This window comes from Bubalus bubalis, chromosome 12 (genome assembly GCF_019923935.1).
Source record: "Bubalus bubalis isolate 160015118507 breed Murrah chromosome 12, NDDB_SH_1, whole genome shotgun sequence".
Lineage (NCBI taxonomy): Eukaryota > Metazoa > Chordata > Mammalia > Artiodactyla > Bovidae > Bubalus > Bubalus bubalis.
This window is the reverse complement of record NC_059168.1, coordinates 100,651,928-100,674,062: the sequence shown is the minus strand read 5'-3', so window position 1 is coordinate 100,674,062 and position 22,135 is coordinate 100,651,928. Positions and strand designations below refer to the sequence as shown.

Here is a 22,135-nt window from a genome sequence, read left to right as displayed (position 1 = left end):
GTACCTTGCAGCAGGTGGGGGCCCTGATAGATGTCCCCCCGTGGGGCCTCTCCCTGTAGAATGTCCAGCGGTCCCCAGGGCCTGCTGCAGTCAGACCCTTGCAGCCATCCTTCCATCAGGGTCAGCCTGGCCTTCAGCTTGGCAGCCTGGAGGGGTCAGGGAGGGAAGGGTGTGTGAGGCTGGTGGCCTGAAGTCCTGCTTGGACAGCTCTGCTGGTTTCTTCCTGGCCTGCCATCCCCACAAGTGTTGCCTTCTCCAATCCTAATCTAGGCCTTAAAGCGAAGGATACACTGGACCTCTGAGGACCTACTGTACCCTCCCCCATCCTTGGAGCTGACCCTTCCCTTCTCACACCCATGGTACCTACTGGCATTCAGCCAATCACACCTCTGCCCTGCTGAGGTGGGGTGGGAAGGGAAGCCTCAGGAGGATTTCTGTCTGTCCTGCCATGTCCCCAGGACTTAGCATGGAGCAGACGCGATCCTTGCAGACGGAGTGACAGAGCTCTGCTCCATCTCCTAGCCCCGTTCTTTCAATCATATGAACAATAAATGCATTTATGGAGCACTCGCTAGGAGCCAGGTGTGAGTGACCACCAGCCACGCGTCAGCTCACGTTCACCTTGCAACCACCCTAAAGGGTGGGGGGATACAGGTCCCAAGCTCTCTCCTTGATTCTGAAGTCCAAAATGCTCTGAAAATCCTCAAAGATTTCCATTCCGCATAGGATGGCAAAATCAGGTTAAAAAAAAAAAAAAATCCCTGAACTCACTTAGAACAAGGCTACCTATGATCTTTATTTCCCTTCATGGTGTAAATGTTCGGAACAAGGCTACCTGTGATCTTTATCTACCCTCTTGGTGTGAATATTCACCTATGTTCCTGCAGATGTATCAACGGGCTTGATTAGGGCAGCTGGCCCAGGCACTGCTGGAAGTGGTACCCAATATCCATCACACGCCATCCTATCTTTCTACAGAATCATCATTCCAAAAGCTGGCCTCACTGATTTCAGGAAAGGGATCACAGGTCTGAAGTATCTCCATTTTGGAGTCAGAGAGACCCACGGAAGCTTACCAAGGCTGTCACCTGCCTGGACACGTGACAACTAACAGGGCTGGGGGGTCATGCTCCTGGGGTCCAGAGGTCATGCTCCTGACCCCTGCTTCACATCACCTCCCTGCTTGAGGTTCTACTTGTGTTCCAGCATGAGCATCGCCCTCCTCCTGACCCTCCCCACGAAGGGCCATCTGTGTCCTCATCCCCACCAAATGTGAGTAAGTGTGAGACCTCGGTCTGGTAGTGGAGAAGGACATAAGGCCGGGCCCATTTTTCTCTTGTCCACTCAGGAACCAGGAAAGGGCAGAGGGGAGAGCTGAGCCAGATGGCTGGGTGGGCACAAGAAGGAGGTGGCTGGTAGCCCCAGAAAGACCAAGGATAAGTGGGCACTTCCCAGCACCCAGCACAGAGCTGGCGCTCGCTGGGGGCATGAAATGAACAGAAGGCACAGCCGGCCTGGGCAGGGCCTAGACGGGGAGGGCTCACCTCCTCCTTCACCAGGGCGTAGCAGGATGGGCACTCCTGGCACTGCCTGCCACTGGCCGTGAGGAAGAAGTTGTCCTGGCAGCGGTCACACTTGTAGCCCACGAAGCCAGGCCTGCACACACACGTGCTGTTCTCGTGGCACTGGGGCGAGGTGGCACCCAGCGGGGAGCACCTGCAGTCTGGGGGAGAGGTGTGCAGATGGCACTGGGAGCCCTGATGGCCACCCCACACCAGAACCCCCAGGTGCCCTGCAACTCTGGCCACCCAGATGCTCCCGATCCCCATGGGCAGCTGAAGTACCTCCCTGGGTCGTTCCCAGGAGACTGATTCAGAAGGTTGGAGACGATGACCAAGAACCTGAGTTGTTTCAGCGTCCCCGGGATCTGAGGACCAGGCGGGTTTAGGACAGCCATGCAGTCCACGTATAAGTGAGACCCAGAGAGGTGATCTGACGGCCCCAGGCACTCAGGAGATCAGTAGTAGCGTCTAGGATTAGATTCCGCACCCCTCCTCTGCTCTGTTCATTCACTCCACATTCCCACGGCTACTTCTCCAAGAAGACCTGCCCCTTATCCGATCTGTCTCCTTCCTGCTGCTCAGCCATCCCCCCCCGATCCTCTTTCCTAGAAGCCTCCGTCTCCGGGCAGCCCAGGAAGGACCCGGCTTCCTTACCACGGCAGCCCTTGACGGAAAAGCCGAAGAAACCCAGCTGGCATCGGTCACAGGTCTGGCCCTCGACGCCTGGACGGCAGGGGCATTGCCCGGTCTTGGGGTGGCACTGGTCCTCCTGGGAGCCCCACGGGTGGCACTTGCAGCTACAATTAGGGAAGGGAAGGAACCCAGGTCTGGGACGAGTTCTGGGCCGTTCCCGGCCCCGCCTCTGTCATCTTAGGCTGGCGTGGGGCCTCGGGACCATGCCCTCTGTGGACAAGGTCCCATCTCTGTGCAGGAACGTGTCCAACAGCCTCCTCCAAGCTGTAGCCCAGGAAGCACATCCCACAAAATTCTCCCCCTCCACCTCCCGAAAAGGGTATGGGGACATAGTCATATATACATCTTGGACTATACCTTTCAGTTGGAAAATCACAAGGCAATTAGCATATTGAAAGCATGAGACAGACAGTCTGGTCAGAAAGAAACTGATTTGTTTCACGGGGCATGTCCCTGGAACCCTCTGCTGCTTCCTAAAGACACTATCTAAGCTGCTGCTGTGGCCACAAAGGTCACAGAGCGACCGAGTTACCGAGGAAGGAAGCAGAGACCGAACCAGCTCCCGCCCGCCTGGACATCCCTCAGGGCTGCTCTTGGCCTGAGTCCTGGGTTGGCAGGGCGGTGAATCTGACCCCCAAGGGATCGTCCCCTTGTCCCCCATCAGTTCACGGCACCTGGCAGTGGGCCTGGAGGCTCCCTAGTGGATTCTTCCATCCTGGGGGGACCCCCAGGGGAAGGGCACCCCAGCTGCGCCCCACTCACCGCCGGCAGCCCCTCCCGGGCTGGAGGTCATAGAAGCCTGGGCTGCAGTGGCCGCAGTCCCGTCCGGTCACATGGGGCAGGCAGGAACACTGGCCGGTCACTGGGTCACAGGGTCTCTGCTCACTGACCGAGCCCTCCGGGTTGCAGCTGCAGGCTGGGGCATGGGAGTAGGGGAAGGAAAGGGTGTCAGGGCACCCTGCAGATCATCTGTTCCACCTCGAGGGGGTTCCAGAGAGGCAGAGAAGGTGGGGAGCCCAGGGAGATGACTCCCATTCAGCTCAGACTCCTGCTGCTGCTGCTGCTGCTGCTAAGTCACTTCAGTCGTGTCCAACTCTGTGTGACCCCATAGACGGCAGCCCACCAGGTTCCCCTGTTCCTGGGATTCTCCAGGCAAGAACACTGGAGTGGGTTGCCATTTCTGAAAAAAGGCTCCAGGGCTCGGTGCTAGTCTCAGCCCATTTTCTATGTCCTTGGAGAGACGGGTCAGATGGCTGTGGTGGCAGGTGCCCTTCTGAGCCCCCTACAAGGCTGCAGAGAAGGCCAGAAACTCGGTTGTGGGGGTCAGGGGCCGACCCGGCTCCCACTGTTCTGAGTCACTTGACTCTGCTCTCCTGGGCCCCCCTAAAACAAGAGGCTGACAGGGGCTGCATGGAGCAGGGGCACAAATGCTGAGCTTCTCCCTGGGCCACTCCTGGAAGCCTCCCACAAGCTGGTGCACGCCTCGAAGGCCCAGAGAGCTGAGCATCTTGGAAGCCCAGGGGCGGGACAAAATGATGAGGGCCACAGGCCATCTGGGACAGTCTCAGGTGCCAACATCAGAGCATGAGATCAGTGCTAAATCATCCGGGCAGGAAAAAAACAAACAAAAAAATCACAGGGTCAGAGTTGATCAGATCCCGAAGCTGAAAGAACCTCGGAGAAGAAAACAAACCCTTACACTTTCTCGGCAAGGCAACAGAGAAGGTGAGTAACCTGCCTAAGGCTGCACAGGAGCCTTGCAGAACAGCCGGCTGGACCTGGTGGAGAAGGAGCCCGCCCCGCCCCGCCCCGCGGGCCCGGGAGGCTGGTACTCACGCGCGCATTTGTCTGCGGGCCGAGGGGCCAGGGCGCTCCCGTAGAAGCCCTCCCGGCAGTGCCCGCAGTGGGCACCTGTCGTGTTGTGCAGGCATCGCAGGCAGCGGCCAGACAGGGGGTCACAGTTGCCCACAGCATTGGGGTCCACGTTTCCACTGCACTGACATGGCTGGCAGGGCTGGGGGCGCCCAGAGAGCCCCAGTGGGTCCCCGAAAAAGCCATCATCACAGATCTCACAGCGCCGCCCTGGGAAAGAAGAAGGCTTGTGTGGAGGAGCAGGAACGAGGGGCCTGGCCTGCTGGGTCCGTGAGGGGTGAGGGTGGGTGGGAACCCAAGAGAGCTCCCGCAAGGCTCCTGGTGGAGCGGAGCACGGGCTCTGGGGTCAGGCTGACCTGGCGCCAGGGCCCAGCTGGGCCACCAGCTGGCCGTGTGGTCTTAAGTGAGCCACTGGGCCTTGCTGAACTTGGACTCTGTGTCTGCAGAGCAGGGACAATAAAGGCAGCGACCTCAAAGGACCCTTGAGAAGGTTTGGTGAGCAAAGCACTAAGCCCAGATACTGGCACATGGTTCATGATCAGCAGCAGTGGCTAGTATCACCCATTCACCATCATCACCCTCCTAGCCATCTGGTCCTCATTCACCATTCTCTTCATCAGCGCCTTGACCATCCTCTTCCTCACATAATCATTATCTTCATCACGACCTTTGTCTGCAGAGGTGAGCGGCAGCCGATGATGTGGGGTCTGGTCGATTTCTCGCCCATGGCTGATTTAGCATTATTCGTTTCCAGTTGCGCTGGGTCCTCGCAGCTGCCTGCGGGCTGTCTCTAGTTGCGGAGAGTGGAACCTACTCTCTTATCGCAGAGAGAGGGCTTCTCGTGGCTGTGGCTTCTCTGGCTGCAGAGCAGGGCTCTAAGGCACGTGGGCTTCAGTAGTTGTGGCCCATGGGCTCTAGAGCATGGGCTCAATAGTCGGGGCACCGGGCTAAGCTGCTGCGCACCATGTGGGATCTTCTTGAACTCGCGTCTCCTGTGTTGGCGGATGAATTCTTTACCACTGAGCCACCAAGGAAGCTCTGTGGACATCACCTCACGTCATCATTTTCACCCATCATTCTCATCGCTACGGTCATCATCTTGACCCTTATCTTCCTCATGGCCTTGGGCATCACTCTCCATCCTCACTCAGCATCTTCGTTATCATCACCTTTACCACCATCTCCACCTTCATCATTAGCATCAACTTGATGATTGTCATCTTCACCCTTATCTTGCTCATCCCTCTCTTTGTCGTCATCTTCCTTGCCTCCATCTTCAACATCACTGCCACCCTCCTTGTCACCATCCCCTCCCCCATCTCTCTCCCTCAGCCGGGGTTGCTTTTTCCTTGTGGTTTCCAGCCCCTTTGCCTGTTCTGCTTCTCATGGCTTCTGAACTCCCTCTGGACTGTCTATTTCCTACTCCTGCCCTGCTTCCTGGGTTTGATCTGGTGCTGTGGCTTCATCTTCCAGCCCTAGGGTTACTGTGAGTCTCAGAAAAGACAGTGTGTGAGGAGGCTTCTGGAGGGTCATGGCCTGGGAAGTCCACCCTGAACACAGATGAGGCATCAAGGGCCATGCTTGTTCCACGGGCTTCATGCAGTGTCAGCCTGTTCTTGGTAAACATGCCTACCTCTCTGTGCATATCCACATGAAACAGACGATGGGGGACCTGGGGATGGCAGGATGATAGGCATCTTAAATGATCTTCGTGCCTGTAGGCACTCACGTTCCTTTACACTTTTCCCAACAATTTACTCATTGGTTACAATGAGTATTACTTAAATTATAATCTAAAAAGTAGCTACTGTCATTGTGAAAAACAGCTGTGGGCTCCCGACATCCTCAAAGTTCGTCACTAAGGTGGAAATCAAGTTAACGCGATGAAAGGCAGGCAACCTTGAACATGGAGAAGGGGATGACTAAGGAGGAGAAGACAAAAGAGAGAAAAGGAAGGAAAAGAAAAATCTGAATGGAGTTCAGAAGGTAGAGGGTAGACTGGCTTTGAGACTCTGAAACAGGGATGGAGTGAGATGGCCAAGGGGCAGATTGAAGCCAGTGATGAAGAATGTGGTCCCTGCAGTTAACTTGCCGTCCACCCGGGACTGGGTGATGATAGTTCCCTGGCAGGAGGCAGCTGCGAGGGGTCAGGGTGGTAGGCAAGCGAGGCAGGCAAGGATCAGGACTTGACCGCAGTCAGTCCTGGATCAGACTGCGTGGGTGAGTCCCCTGCGTGCTGAGCTCTGGCGGGACCTGAACGATGCTGGCATGATAAAGACGTGAGCTGGCACAAAGCCCTAATGTCCACCCTCGCATCCTTCCCAGGGCTCCTGCTGCGCACAGCAGTGCCCTCCTCCCCCGAAGTCCTCCCTTGGGTAACTTCTCTGTCTGCCCTCTCTCACTGAGTGGAGTCCCCTTGAGTTGTAGACTGGGGGAAGCCACAGGTGGGGAGCCAGGGAATGTGGGGAAGGTTATGGAAACACAGGGGCAGCATGATGGTGGGGGGCAGGGTCCTGAGGTGGGACCTCACTTTCGCAGTTCCTGGGGACCCCTGCTCTGGAGCACCTCCCCAACCTGCTAGTTGTCAGGGAGCCGCTTTCAGGGTGTTTTTGGCCACACTACATGCCAGGCAGAACCTCCTTGACCGGGGATCGAACCTGCAACCCCTGCATTGGAAGCATGCAGTATTAACCACCGGACCGCCAGGGGAGTCCCAAGGGAGCTGCTTTCAGAGTGGTCCCAAATGTAGAACCAGGTATCTGAGATCACGGGAACGTTACGCCAAGTGAAACAAACCGGACACAGAGGGCAAATATCGTTGGAGTCCACCTACCTGAGGTGCCTGGGATATTCACATTCAGAGAGATGGAAACTGGAACGGTGGGTGCCAGAGGAAGGGGCGGGGGGAACTACGAGATGATCATTTAATGGGTTTGCAGTTTCTATTTAGGATGATAAAAAACGCTGGGGGTGTATAGCGGTGATGGTTACACAGCATCGTGAGTGTACTTAAGGCCCCTGAACCGTACACTTAACAATGGTCAAAATGGCAAGTTATGTGTATTTTGCTAAAATTTGAAAAATCAGTAACGGCAAATATAAAAAAAAAAACATTGAATTGCACACTTTAAATGGGTGAGTCAGGGGGTATATGAATAATATCTCAATAAAGCTCTTGTGTGCTTTTTTTTTTTATTTTAAACGATCAGATGTCTAGGATGACTCTTCTTCCTGGAGCAGGAATGGGGAACAGGGAGAGGACTGGGGATGGGGGGAGTTTTGCATCACACATGACCTGGAGACATTTTAAAATTATTTATTTATTTGTTTCTACGTTTCGTTTTTTGGCCACACTGCACGGCTTGTGAGATCTTAGTTCCCCGACCAGGGATCGATCCCAGGCTCACGGCACTGAAAGCTCCGAGTCCTAACCACTGGACCACCAGGGAATTCCCATGTTCCGAGGAACATGACAGGAATACAGATTCCAGAGCTCTGTGTTGAGCTACTAACCCAGGCTCTGTGGGTTGGGGCAGGGCTGGACACAACAATTTCCAAACTCCCACCTGGATATGCTCAGTGGTCCAAGTTCTGCCAGGAACCCAGAGCAGCCCATGGCCCTGGCTATCAGACTATGAGACTCAGGATTCCCAAAGATCAGGCCTGACACCCCTAAGCGAGCCCCTCCCTCATCTGTGGACCCAGGACTCACTCCTGGAGCACTGGCAGAGGCAGGGTCCCCGGGCACTCACCTCTCTGGCTTGGCGGGCAGTGGGTACACACCACTTCTCCGCTCTCTGGGATGGTCGTGCAGGCCGATTGTCCGGGGCACGGGCAGGGCTGGCAGTCGTCGGCCTGGCCTGTGAAGGGGTTGCCGTAGAAACCTGGCAAGCAGCGCTCACAGGATGGGCCCTCGGTGTGGTGGCCACACAGGCAGACCCCTGAGGGGCGAGACAAGCACCTGGTCACCACCGCCTGAACCCAGACCCCGCACAAGACGGCGGGCGGGCTCCTGCATGGGGGGCCACCGAGCACGTCCTGGGGTGGGAACTGGGGTGGGGCCTCTTCCACGGTGCAGGCAGCGTGGCCTGGGGATGAAGCATCCACCTGCGTTCACGTCCACCACTTACTGACCATGTGAAGCTGGGCACCCCTGGGCCTCAACCTCCTCACCTGCAAAATGGGCACACATGACTCTGATCTCAGCAGGTTTTCATCACGATTCAGCGCAGCCACGCACAGCCGCTGACACAATTATTACTGTCATCATTATTATCTGATAACCCGAAACCCATAACTGAACCAGCTGACGATACCGCCAGCGTTTGCTTCCGGTTTTCCTTTTCCCTCTCCTCAGTGGCTTCGTTGTTTTCTTCTGTAAATTGAAGCCTCCAAGCCCTCTTAAGCTCAGGGACAGTGACACAGACCCAGGATTCCGGCCTTAATGTGAGGAAACCCATTTAGGGGGTCTGTGGGTTTCCAGAAGCTTTCTTGGCCTCATAGAATGGAACTCCCCTCCCTGCCCACTGGCTTTTATTTATTTATTTACGATGGATCTTCAGTTCCCCGACCAGGGATGAAACCCGTGCTCCCTGCAGTGGAGGCGTAGAGTCTTAACCATCGGACCACCAGGGAATTCCTGCCCACTGGTTTCTAATGGAGGGGACACTGCAACCCCGCTTCTCTAGCTCCATGGCGTCTAGAGTCTGCCCAGAGCCACTGCCAGGGACTAAGGGAGGAGCCTGGCTAAGAAGGGGTTAAGCAAGGCCACCCCTTCCCAGAGGCACCCCCCAGCAGCACTCATCAAGGACTGGGGTGAATAGAGGAAAGAGAGAGGATCCGGGGTGGGCAAGCAGAGCACGGGGGGCACCCAGGGGTGCTTTCCATGGCCTCTGTCTCTGCCCAGCACCCACATACTCACTACTCCTCCGTCTGCCCAGGAAGGGCAGCAGTGACCACTGTGCCCCCACCCTTTACAGATGAAGACCTGCCCAAAAGGAGCTGCAAGTTGTGCCAAGGCAAGGGGCTCTGAGGGACAACAAACCAGTCCCATCTCATGAGATGACCCTCCCAGAGCCCCGCATGGAAGGATCACGAGGCTCCATCTGGCTCGATTAGTGATGCCTGCCTGGGCACCAGGAGGAAGGAGCCCCTCGTGCTGTGGGTGCTCCCCCACCCCGGCCGGCCTGCTGATTCCCAGGCTACTGTCCTTTGACAGCGGGGAAAAGGCATTTCCCTTTGCAGAGACCCTAGAAGCTGCAGAAGAGCCGCAAGGCGCCGGCCCTCCCACCTCCCATGTGAGAGGCCAGTGTCCAGGCCCAGTCCGGCAGCTCTGGCCCAGGGCCGGTGGTCTCCCCTCTGGGGTTTCCTGGTGACCGTCACTGGCAGTGACCTGAGAGAGAAGCAGCTCTGCCACCTACTGGCCAAGCCGCCTCCCTGCACTTTAGGTCCCACACCTGTAACAGGGGACCAGAAGGGTCCTGGCACCTCCAGGGCTTTTTGCAGGATCCAACGATACAGCTTATAAAAAGGTGCCTAGCACATGGAGGAACTTGAGGACACCATCTTATCAGTATCAGTGATCACTCACACGCACGCAGCTGGCCCCATTCAGGTCAGTGTTCTTCTCGCTGCTCTGGGAGCAGCCAAGGTGGCCTGGGGGTGGCGGAGGTGCAGGGAGACTTACCTGTGTTGGGGTCACAGGTGCCGTGCTGGTTACAGGTGCAGGGAACACAGCTGGCATAGGGACCCCCCAGGGGCGTGTTCCTCTTGTATCCTGGAGCACAGGACTCACAGAACTGGCCGGTGTATCCCTGGGGACACGAACAAGTCTCCACCCAGGAGGCTGGTGGGGACAGCCCCCGCTGGGCGGATGTGAGCCGGACCTCAGTCAGAAGCACGGGACCTGCAGAGAGAGAGAGAAGGAGACAGCTCCATGCACGTGTTTCTCCACCAAACCTTCCTACTCACCTGTGTAACAGGGTACTGTCCCACGTACACAAAGGCAGTCCATGGGTTAATTGCAATTTAAAAAAAAAAAGGACAAAAGGCAAAGGAAAAATTGGTAACTTTCAGAAGGAGAAATATATAGGAATTTTACAATAAGACGCTTACTCTCACTGGTTATTAAAGATACATACATTTACGGGACTTCCTTGGTGGTTCAGTGGCTAAGACTCTGTGCTCCTAATACAGGGGCCCCAAGTTCGATCCCTAGTCAGGGAACTAGATCCCACATGCTGCAACTAGGACCCAGATAAATAAATAAACAGCCAAATGAATAAATATGTACATATAAACATTGATATTGTTCACAACCTTCAGCTTGGTGAGCGTTTTCCAGTGACAGTGGAGGATGGTGGCTTGGGGAACTCACACATGGGAATGTATGAAGATGAATTGGGAGCCTCTAGTAACAGAGGAGTAGCTCCTATCAGACCAACTTGCCCACAGAAAACTACTAGAAACTTGGGGCAAAATAGAAAAACTATCTGTTAATGCTAGAGAAAAACTAGAGCAGGCAAATAGACAAGGAGAGTGGACAGTTGGCATCAAAATATAGATAGGTACAGCCTTGCTGAAGCAAAATTTGGCAGCATGCATTAAAACAGAAAACAAACACTCTTTGGCCTCACATTTCCATTTTGAGGAATCTGACCTGAAGACATGCTTGCATGAGGATAAAAGACCTTTATATGAAGCTTCCCTGGTGGCTCAGATGGTAAAGAATCCACCTGCAATGCAGCAGACCTGGGTTCGATCCCTGGGTCAGGAAGATCCCCTGGAGGAGAAAATGACAACCCACTCCAGTACTCTTGCCTGGGAGATCCTATGGACAGAGGAGCCTGGTGGGCTACAGTCCATAGGGTCGCAGAGTTGGGCACGACTGAGCGACTCACACACGCACGCACAGCTCTTCATTGCAGTATGTGGGCTTCTTAGTTGTGGCACGTGAACTCTTACTTGCAGCATGATGTGGGATCTAGTTCTCTGACCAGGGATTGAACCCGGGTCCCCTGTGTTGGGAACATGAAGTCTTAGCCACTGGACTACCTGGGAAGTCCCCATATGGTTATTTTTAAATATCATTCACTTTTTTTTTATTTATTGTGTATTACAGTTAGCAAGGGACTTCCCTGGTGGCTCAGACGGTAAAGCGTCATATTATATTGGTTTTCAAAAATTGTGTCTAGGTAGGTTATAATATCTGGGAATTTCCAGATAGTAAAGGGGTGCACATTTGTGTGCTCAGCTACTCAGTCATGTCTGACTCTTTGTGGCCCCATGGACTGTAGCCCTCCAGGCTCCTCCATCCATGGGATTCTCCAGGCAAGAATACTGGAGTGGGCTGTCATTTCTTCCTCCAGGGGATCTTCCTGACCCAGGGATTGAACCTGCATCTCCTGCATTGGCAGGTGGATCCTTTATCATTGAGCCACAGATCTGTTCTAAAAATGGATACGGAGGATGCCTGGTCTAGGCACATATAGGCACGGGGTGGGGGAGGAGGAGAGAAAGTACATTAGGAAAGAGAGAGGAACCAGGGACAGGGAGAGGACCACCAAGGCGATCACCCAGTGACCAGGATGAGAGGTGGTGAGAAAGTAGGCTTGAAGCTGTGATGACTCAGCAGGCTGGTTGAGAGGTTTTGGCTGCTGCTGCTGCTAAGTCGCTTCAGTCGTGTCCGACTCTGTGCAACCCCATAGACGGCAGCCCACCAGGTTCCCCTGTCCCTGGGATTCTCCAGGCAAGAACACTGGACTGGGTTGCCATTTCCTTCTCCAATGCATGAAAGTGAAAAGTGAAAGTGAAGTCACTCAGTCGTGTCCGACTCTTCACGACCCCATGGACTGCAGCCCACCAGGCTCCTCCGTCCATGGGATTTTTCAGGCAAGAGTACTGGAGTGGGGTGCCATTGCCTTCTTCGAGAGGTTTTGGAAACCAGGCTTTTTCTAGGTGCAACACCTCTAACGACCAGCAGGGGGAGCTGACCCCTTGGGGAATCCCGGCCTGGACCCTGTGGTCAGCATCGTTGAAGAGCCCTGCAGGGTCCAGCCTCCTGGCAGTGGTGGATTCCACCCTGGTGTGGCCACGTCTGGTTCTTGGTTTCTTTGTGTCCCTTAGAGCTGTCCATTCTCAGCCTCCTCACCTGTCCAGCCCCTGCCTCTGTCCTCAGCATCCACTCCTGCTGCCCTTACTGGTTATACGACCTTGGGCAAGTGTCTTGACCTCTCTGAGCCTCAGACCCCTTTGTGCTAAAGTGCGGACGATAACCTCTGGCTGTGAAGACTCCATAAGGCTATGATGAAAGAGCCACCGGGGGCCTCGCTGGTTTGGGGGCTGGGGAGTGTCCTGGTCATTACTGACCGGAAGAGCTGGTGCTGTGGCCGCTGGTCCAGATGCGCAGAGCAGTCAGGTTGGCGAGCACCCGCTGGAAGTGGAAGGTGGACAGCGGAGGGTCCACGTCCTCGGAGGTCTCCTGCAGCCTGGCCCGGGGAGGGGTCAAAGCAGATCCTGAGGCCTGGGGTTGTGAGAGGGGCCGGTGGTGCCAAGAACCCCCTGGCAGGAGCCCCCAGACTGCAGGGGAATGGATGTGCCTGGATCTCAGGACCCACCCCGACCACCCGACCCCATCACTCAGGACATGGCAGGACACTTACAGGAACTTCAGCCGTACCTCCCCCGCCTGCCCGGAGTCCGGGGTGCGGGGTGAGCCGGAATGCCGCAGAGTCAGGGCCAGGCCTGCCCCTTCCAGCCTCAGCTGCGTGGAGAGTGAGGAGCCGCGGGGGACCCGGAAGGTCAGTGTGAGGGGCTGCCCGTAGCTGAATCGCTGATCTCCCAGAAACTTCTCTGAAGATAAGAGACGAAGGCTTTGATAGTCTTCACTTAATTAGCTGGATTTTTAATGTCTATATTGATTTTATTGGCAATTAAACTCTCAAAAGATAAAACTACAAACTCAAAGGGACCCTGCATAGAAGATCCTGAGGGTGGCCTGCCCACATCTCCACAGCCAGAGCTGGCTTCAAGGGCATGTGACCCTGCCAATCTCCGGGGTCCCACACCCAGTTTAATGCTCTGCTGCCACTATCTTGACACTCATTTTTTTTGTTAAACTTATTTTATATTGGAGTGTAGCCGATTAACAATGTTGTGATAGTTTCAGCGGGGACAGCAAAGGGACTCAACCATACACATACATGTATCCATTTTCCCCCAAACTCCCCTCCCATCCAGGCTGCCACATAACATTGAGCAGAGTGCCATGTGCTATATAGCAGGTCCTTGTTGGTTATCCTATCTTGACATTCTTAAGACTTTTGTCTTGAAACTTGGCTTTTGGAAGTGACGTGCCATGGGACAACAGAGTCCATGTGGGAGCAGAGGAGCTTCAGTATGCCTGGTGGTGGAGATACCGTATTTCTGGTGGCACCTGTCTGCCCGTTCATGTAGCACTCATGATGCCAGACGCCCCATGAGCTCAGAGTCCTCAGGGACCCGCATATGTGGGAGTTCAGTGAGGCTCCTGCAAGTCCCAGGTAAGAGAGCTACATGTGTGACTAAGCTGGGGGGCTGATGGCCCCACAGGCCACATTTTCCATGGGAATCAGAACTTGCTTCTAGCCAAAAAAAAGCAGATACACCAAGGACCAGGGGCCCTCACCTAGCCTTCGGACTGTCGTTTCTCTGTGTTAGTCAAGCGCTTAAATATAGTCCATGGGATCGCAGAGTCAGACACGACGGAGTGACTTTCACTTTCACTTAAGCGGAAAATCAGGACTCAGAAGGAAAGGGGACCAGTAGACACCCCATCATTCCTTCCTTCAGGCCTCTGCCCTCAGAGTGGAAGGGACCATGAGCAGAGGGGTGCGGGCCACCTTGAGAAGCTGGAAAAGGCCAGGGAAGGGACTCTCTCCCAGAAGCTCTAGAGGGAACACAGCTAGAACACACTTTGATTTCAGCCCAGCAAGTTCATTTCACGCTTCTGACCTCCAGAACACTAAGGGAACACATTTTTAGCCACTGGGTTGGTGGGGCTTTGTGACAGCGGTCACAGGGCAAGTACATGGGCAGCCCCGCCCCTGCCTGTGCCGGGTACCTGGTGCTGTGAGCTCCGCCTCCTCGTCCTCTGGGTCCAGGAGGAGCCCCCCTGGGCTCCATCGTGCAGGATGTCCTGGGTCCCCCACGCTTCCGGTCCGCCAGCCCTCGGCTCCTGGACATCAAACACACACACGCCCCTCCATGAGGCCTTGGAGGGTGACCTCTGCCCCCTCCCACTTCACACCCTTCCCTGGGTCCCAAGGATGACCCCCAGAGGCATGAGTGCCACCTGAAACAACAGGACCCAGACAGGGAGAGACTGCTCTAGAGACAGGCCAGGTGGGGGTGGGAGCCGGCCGGGACCTCGCTCTGTGCCCAGACCTAGGCAGCTTGGAGCCCCAGCCCAGATCAGGGTGGGATCGTGGGATGGGATGGGGCCCTGGGAGAAGCTAGAAGCTTCAGGGAGTCACCTCTGTTGGGGCAAGGTCATGGCTGACCTCTGAGCCCGCCCTGCCCCATCAACGGACTTTGAGCACATGCGAGGACATGGCCCCAGAACCCCACAGTGGGCCGTCTCTATCGAGACCGGGCTTGATCTGGTTTTCTGGTTTTCAGAGAATTCCCTTGCCTGTGACCTCACCGCCCCTGTCCTTCCAAGTGTGTGTGCCACGAACCTCACTGCACCCAAGGAGGCTCCCTGGTTAGGAAGTGGCCAGGTGGGGGTGGGAACCCAGTCCCAGTTCGGTCCACTTCCCTCCCCCGACCCCAGCAGTTCACCAAGCAGTCAGGCACAGAGCAAGTTGCCTCCAGGGGAGACTCTCCAGAAGACAGCTGGAGAATGGGGTGGAAACCTGGGGCTCCCAAGGGGTGAGGAGGGAGGGAAGAAGAAAGGGAAAGAGGTCAGAAAGGGGAAGTCCGGAGCTCCTCGGTGCTAGGCTCGGTGCTAGGCTAGGTTCTGCCCCCTTGCTTGCTGTGTGACCCTGGGCAAGTTACTTAACCTCTCTGAGGCCAGGTTCTCATATGCAAAATGGGGGCAATGAAGTATTTATGGCCCCAGCAGCAGTTCTCAAAGTTTGTCTGAACACCCTGGGAGATCCCTAAGGCTCTTTCAGGGGAGTCCATGAGGTCAAATGATCTTTTTAGAAACATTAAAATGTCATTTGCATTTTTCATTCTCTTTCTCACGCTGAGAACTTTCCAGGAGCTACAAAATGTGTGATATCACAACAGATTAAATGGCAGAAGCCGTGGTAAGAATCAGCTAACTTCTATTAAGCCAGAGCTTAGAGATGTGCACAAATGTAAAATGAGTAGCACCACTCTTCTCAAAGGTTTTTGTCTTTTTTTTTTTTTAACTTTTTGGCCACACCACGATGGCATATGGAATCTCAGTTTCCCAACCGCGGATCGCACCTTCAGCCTCTGCAGTGGAAGTGCAGAGTTCTACCTGCTGGACCACCAGGGATGTCCCCAGGCTTTTGTCTTTTAAAAAGTTATTTTTCACAGGCGGAAGTTATTTTTTTGTTATAAGTTTTCTATGGTCATTTGTAAATGAATTGATGCACAGATACTTTAAAATCACTGTTCTAATGTTTAATACAGAAAACACAACCCACATAAACAAAAGGACTTTGAGATTTTCTCTGATTTTCAAGAGCATAAAGGGATCCAGAGATCCAGAAGTTTGAGAACTGCTGGCTGAGGGTGTTTGTGAGATCACATGGGATGCTGAGGCTGAATCGCCAAAGCCAGGGCCAAGTGAGAACAGATCACGATGCTCTCCTAAGATTTTTAAAACAAGTCTCGTCTGATGCTCTCCTAAGATTTTTAAAACAAGTCTCGTCTGATGCTGACATCCTTGACTCTGGGCCAGGTGACCACAGGGCTGTCCCCATTCCAAGCCCCTCTCAGTCCAGCAGAGGGCGCACTGCCCCCCTGCATCTGGGGCGCCCCAGAACTGGCCCTGAGGCTCTCTCTCCCTGGAGATGCTGGAGGTGGGGTTGGGGGAGGAGGTTCAGTGGGGCATGGCTGGAACCCACTCAGCTTATGATGTTTGCCAGAGTTCAGAGCGCCACTGCTTTTCTGCTGTAAAGAGCCACCTGGAATTGGGGACCCTGGATCCTGGACTCACAAAGAGGGCCGTGCACGGCCATGAAGGGCAAAACTCAGGAGCTGATGAACCTGGGGTGCCAACAGCTAAGCTATGTCACCTCCCTTTTCTGGGTCTCGGTTGCCCCATCTGTAAAATGGGAATGAGAGTATCTACCCGCCAGGGAATCCCTCAGGTTCTATGCACGTAACGAGCTCAGCAGGGTGTCAAGCATACAGCAAGTGCTCAATAAATGGAGGCCAGGGGACCAAGCCTGGATCCCCAGCGCTAGGATATGCCAAGGGGTCCGAGGAGGAAATGAAAATCCCCCTCAGGCTCCAAAGGCTGCCATATACCCTTCCCCTCCCCTGCTCCTACTAGAGACTGAGGGAGTAGGCAAGGACTGGAAGGGAGCCGGGGTGCAGGAAGGTGCTGGGGGTGCAGAAGGGCACAGAGGGGCATGGCCACTGTGCAGGCCTGTGGGAGGCACCGGGGCTGGGGCCTGAGTCTGCCCCTCCTTTCCACCCACCCTCATCACTGGATGTCCCCAAAGCAGGCCTGCCCATTCCACCTGGGCTGGGAGCAGAGCCCTCGGAGGCGGCTGCGGGGACCACTTCTTACCCTGGCGGAAGTCGGAGAGGATGTGGTGCTCCCGGAACTGGGCAGCGGCCGCACACACCTTGGAGTGGCCATAGCAGAAGCAGCTGCTGCAGCCGGCGGGGTTGTGGGGCTGCAGGTTAAACGCGCCCGGACGACATCTGCAAGGGAGGCAGGACACGCCCCCGGGGGCCTGTGAACTGGCTACGTTCAGGGAGCCCAGCTAGACCAACTGCAGCCCGGAGTCACCGGGGAATTTTCTTTAATTTCAAATTTAGAGAAGGGTTGCAAACATGACAGACACAATTCCCATGGCATCTTTACCCAGCTTTTCCTAATTGTAACGTCTGACCTTACCAGGGTGCGCTTATCAAAACCAAGAATTTAACACTGATTAATGTTATTTACTGAACATTGGAGAAGGAAATGGCAACCCACTCCAGTGTTCTTGCCTGGAGAATCCCAGAGCCCGGGAAGCCTAGTGGGCTGCCGTCTATGGGGTCGCACAGAGTCGGACACGACTGAATCGACTTAGCAGCAGCAGCAGCACACATTATTAGGATTTCTCCCCCTTTCCCACAAATGCCTGTTTTCTGCTTCAGGATCTGATCCAGGGCATGGTGTTGTATTTCACTGAATCTTTAATCTCTCATCTGTAATAGCTTGTAGGTCTTTCTTTGATACTTTTGACGGTACTGGTTAAATACTTTGTAGCATGCCTCCATTTGGGTTTATTTGAGGTTTTTCATAATCTGACTGGGGCCAAGGGTTTGGGGGGGAGAAAGTGCCCTTCTTGTCACATCTTACTGGGGTAACTGCTACCCGTGTGATGTCCTGATCATGTATGATGTCACCGGTCATGTATGACATTACTGGGGATGTTAACCTTCACCGCTTGGTTAAGGCGCTGGCCACCAGGTTCCTCCACTGCAAAACTGCCATATTTTAGTTGTCAAAAGCAAGCCACTAAATCCATGCCAGACTCAAGAGGAAGGGAGTTAAGCTCCATCTCTAGGAGGGGGAAATAATCAAAGATTTGTGGGCCTATGGTGAAATCACTAGAGTGGGTAGGAAATTTCTGGGCGGGGCACAGGGTATGAGGGATCTTAGTTCCCCAACCAGGGGTCCAACCCATGCCCCGTATTGTGGAAACTCCAAGTCTTAACCACTGGATCTTCAGCGAAGTCCCAGTCATTGGTAAATTTTTTGAGGGAGATGTTTGAGGGTTATGCATATATCCTGTTTCTCCTTCAATTCTGCCCACGAATGTCAGCATTTATCAGCAGCTCTGGCCTACAGCGACTGTTACTCTGATATTCTAACTGTGATTCTGTATTCCCCTCATTTCTTCTCCATTTCTAATTCCTCTGTGGAATATTTCTGCAAGGAGGATTTGTCCCCGTGTATTTATTTATTCAGGCATCTATTTATGTCAGTGTGGACTCACGGATATTTATTTTATTCTTGGGTTATAATCCATTATTGTTATTATTTATTTTGTTTCAGCTTTGGGAACTCTTCCAGGTTGGCGCTCATGTCCTTTTGACACAGGCCCCCGTCCTGGTTTGGGGCTTTTGGGGGTTTGTTTTTGTCTGGTTTTGTTTTTAAGCACGTCTCTGCTTTCTACAAAATGCTTCAGGCTCATCTTATATTTTCTCAACCCCAGCCTCAGAATCAGCCATTTTCCCAATGAGCCCTGCAGATGCCTTATACAAATGCAGATTCCTGGTTTGCACGATGTTGGGGGGGTTGCCCAGAAACCCCATTCAGACCAACCCAGGTGGAGGAATCTGATTCATGAGAATCTGCCAATTACCTCAATGCTGGGCTGCTCCAACAAACCTGTCACCCAGTCCTCCCATTTCACAGATGGGTAAAGTGAGGCTGAGAGGCGAACCTCCTCAAGGTCGAGGCAGTGGAATAGAGTTAGTGGGATCTAGCCCCCCAACTCCACTCTGTCTCTTCAGCTTGAGAGGTCTTACGGGAGGAAGACCCAGGAGGGTGTCCACCTCCCCCTCCAGGACCCACAAGCCACACGCAGACAAGGTGAGGAAGAGGCCTGGGGCTGGCCAAGGTGAGAGTCAAGGCTGGGCGTCTTCCTGACCCAGGAGAGGCCCAACATGATCTGGCAACGGTGGAGCCCACAGTGTACCGCTGGGCCAGGCTCTCCCATATAGTCTGTGGCCAGAGGATCAAAGAGGCCCTGGCACGCCCCATGCTGGCTGCAAAGGTTTCAGAGGTCAGAGACGAAGCCAGGAAGAGGAGACAAGTATGCCCAAGAATATAAACCAACATTTGTCTGCCACCCCACTGCTGGGGCTAGGAGACCCCGGGACACCTGAAGCAGGAAGTTTAGGGAAAAGCCCTTCTGCCTCATTGAGCTTTAGAGGCTCCATTTTTACCACAACAGGATGGCAAAGATGGCAAACAAGCTTGAGTCTCAGCTCAATTGGTTGGAGCTTCTTGCAGCAGGGCATAGAGAAGGATTCTAAGGTTACAGTAGAGCTTGTGGTAAAGATTGCTGTGGTCCATTAGTGATGTCTGCCCTGGGTGTGGGATGGGAGGGTTATAGTAGTGCTCCATTAATGATGTCTGTGCTGGGTGGGAGATGGGAGGGTTATAGTAGTGCTCCATTAATGATGTCTGTGCTGGGTGGGAGATGGGAGGGTTGTAGTGGCACTCCATTAGTGATGTCTGCCCTGGGTGTAGGATGGGAGGGTTGTGGTGGTGCTCCATTAGTGATGTCTGTGCTGGGTGGGAGATGGGAGGGTTGTAGTAGTGCTCCATTAGTGATGTCTGCCCTGGGTGTGGGATGGGAGGGTTGTAGTGGCACTCCATTAGTGATGTCTGTGCTGGGTGGGAGATGGGAGGGTTGTGGTAGTGCTCCATTAGTGATGTCTGCCCTGGGCCGGAGATGGGAGGATTGTGGTACCAGTAAGATGTGGTTGCTATCCCTGGATTAGATGATCTCTCCTATCCTTTCTAGCTCTTTCTTTTCAAGAAGATGTATTTTCACAGCTTATGAACTATCAGTGGTGGTGTGTCACAGGATAAGCAGTGTCATAAAGTCTTTAGATGATTTCCTGGGTGTCAGATTCGCTGTGCTCTAAGCAGAGAGCCAGGTGGTGAGGTTGCCCAAGTCTGGGAGGACCATGCCCTGTGCTCCTCCCACCACCACTGAGGTCACTGCCAGCAGGCTCATTATTGGGTCGGTTCACCCACCTGTCACACAGGCTGCCTTCCACGTTCTCTTTGCAGGGGCAGCGCCCACTGTGGGGATCACAGGTGCCTAGGCTGCCCGCAGGATTGCAGGTACAGGGTCTGCCAAAGAGACAGGACAAGAGGAGGGTGTCCAACGAGAGAGCTCCAGAGTGGGAATAGCCCATCCTCATTGGAAGGAATCTCTCTATCCTTCCTGATGCACAAGAGGAACAGGAGGCAGGCTGACCCAAGAGCCTGCCCCCTGGTTTCCTCTGAGCAAAGGAAGTGACCTATTCACTCACCTGAATAGCTAACCATCTGCCCCCTCCCACCCGCCTGTCCATCCACCCGCCTGTCTCTTCATTCATCCACTCACTCCTCCATCTGTGCATCCTTCCATCCACTGATCCACATATTCATCCTTCTATCCATCACCCACCCATGCACCTGTTCTCTCATCCACCCATCTGTCTACCCATCTATCTGACAAGATGAATGTCCTCACAGAGCCTAGAGTCCAGGGAGGATGGACAGGCAAACAGGTAGATGCTGGACTTTGATACAAGCTACGGAGAGAGAACATACACGAGTCCATGGCCGCACCAGTGAGATGCCTGGAGTGGGGATGAAGTTGGGGGATTGTACCTTGGTTGACAACTAAAGAATGAGTAGGACTTTGTTCAGACACAGGCCAGGGAGAGGTGGCAGTGGGTGTTGAGTGAGGGGAGAATGCTCTGGGGTCATAGAAGTGGCATATGCAAAGGTCCAGAGGCCAGAGAGACCCTGGAGAAGCATCCCGGTCCCCACCCAATGGCAAGTGTTATGCTGGAACTGCTGGGTATTCTATGAGAGATCTGAGCCTCCCCTACCTTCCCAATGCCATTTCCACTGCCTTTCAAATATACAAGAAGACTGCTGAAATTAACCAAAACCAAATTCATTTAAAAGTGCTTTTGAATTTATAACGGCTTCATTTTCTGGGTCACTGTGTATTTTCTCAATCAAGTGATAGCAGATGTGTTAGATCCCTCTTCTAAGGTCCAGACCCCAGCAGCCCCTGCCTGTCTCTGTCCACATCAGTGCCCCTCCCCACCCCGAGCACTGCAGACTCAGCGTCTCTGAGTTGTGTCCCCCTTGCTATGAATGGCTTCCCTTTGCCAAGATGCCCAAAGCAGAACCTCGGGGGTCAGCCTTCATCTCTGCTTCCTCTTCTGCTCCCTGGTACCACCTTCTATCCATCTATCCAAATGCCCATCAACTCTGCCTTCTGAGGGGCTCAGGAACCCCCACTTGCTTCCCGTCACTCAGCCCAAGTTCACTGCCATGTGCCCTTGCTGGACCATTTCCACCTACCACCCCCACCACCCTCACCTGCAGCCGCCCTCACTGAGCGAGTGGAATCCAGGCAGGCAGCGGTCACACTTCCAGCCTGTCACCGTGGGCTTGCAGACGCAGGTGCCCAAGTCATCGCACTGGAGGCGCAGGGAGCCTGGGGAGAAAGGGCACAGGGCAGCAGGAGCCCGTGGTGGTGGGCGAGGTTGGGGGGGTGGGGCGGGGCGGCTCACTCACCTGCTGGGTGGCAGTCGCAGGGCTGGCAGGGCGTCCGCGGGCTCCAGCGATAGAAGTTCTCCTGGCAGCGCTCGCAGTGTGGCCCAGCTGTGTGGGCACGGCAGTGCAGGCAGCGGCCACCGTGGCCTGAGCTGCGGAAGAGCTCCCGGTCAAAGGTGCACTCCTCAGAGTGGCCGCTGCAGTTGCAAGCTGTGGGCAGGAGGCAGGGGAGGGTGTGAGTGTAAGGCTGTGGCACGTGGTAGGAGGGGAGCAGGTGCCGATCAGCCTCCTTGGTGAGTGAGCAGGCAGCTGGAGGAAGGTCAAGGATGAAGGAGGAAGGTCAAGGATGGAGTTCAGGCCCGGCTTGATCAAGGATTTGGAGACCAGGTGGTTGATCTTCCAAAATAGGACACTCTCAAGAAGAAGAAGAGAGGCACTGTTAATAAAATACACCCAACACAGGACCCTCCCAGGCAAGCCAGGACAAACAGTCACCTGGTCATGGATCACAGCCAGGTTACCTTCTAAAGCA

At 54.4% G+C, this 22,135-nt stretch overlaps 1 protein-coding gene across 3 annotated transcripts in view; it reads right to left on the bottom strand.

Moving 5' to 3' along the window:
* LAMC3 (laminin subunit gamma 3) overlaps positions 1 to 22,135 on the bottom strand; it is a 68,030-nt gene that overhangs the window by 18,133 nt on the left and 27,762 nt on the right. Inside the window, exons 5-19 of one of the 3 annotated variants that reach the window (XM_025261860.3) lie at positions 21,625 to 21,813; positions 21,427 to 21,544; positions 20,077 to 20,175; positions 16,879 to 17,015; positions 14,227 to 14,340; positions 12,788 to 12,977; positions 12,495 to 12,613; positions 10,786 to 10,908; positions 9,814 to 10,032; positions 7,880 to 8,068; positions 4,092 to 4,337; positions 3,018 to 3,171; positions 2,217 to 2,359; positions 1,545 to 1,723; positions 5 to 146 (exon numbers count right to left, since the gene is read on the bottom strand). In XM_025261860.3, coding sequence (XP_025117645.3) covers positions 5 to 146; positions 1,545 to 1,723; positions 2,217 to 2,359; positions 3,018 to 3,171; positions 4,092 to 4,337; positions 7,880 to 8,068; positions 9,814 to 10,032; positions 10,786 to 10,908; positions 12,495 to 12,613; positions 12,788 to 12,977; positions 14,227 to 14,340; positions 16,879 to 17,015; positions 20,077 to 20,175; positions 21,427 to 21,544; positions 21,625 to 21,813 — 2,361 coding nt within the window. The remainder of the gene's footprint in view (positions 1 to 4; positions 147 to 1,544; positions 1,724 to 2,216; positions 2,360 to 3,017; positions 3,172 to 4,091; positions 4,338 to 7,879; positions 8,069 to 9,813; positions 10,033 to 10,785; positions 10,909 to 12,494; positions 12,614 to 12,787; positions 12,978 to 14,226; positions 14,341 to 16,878; positions 17,016 to 20,076; positions 20,176 to 21,426; positions 21,545 to 21,624; positions 21,814 to 22,135) is intronic. The other 2 variants (XM_025261862.3, XM_044926454.2) reach the window with 2 other exon arrangements.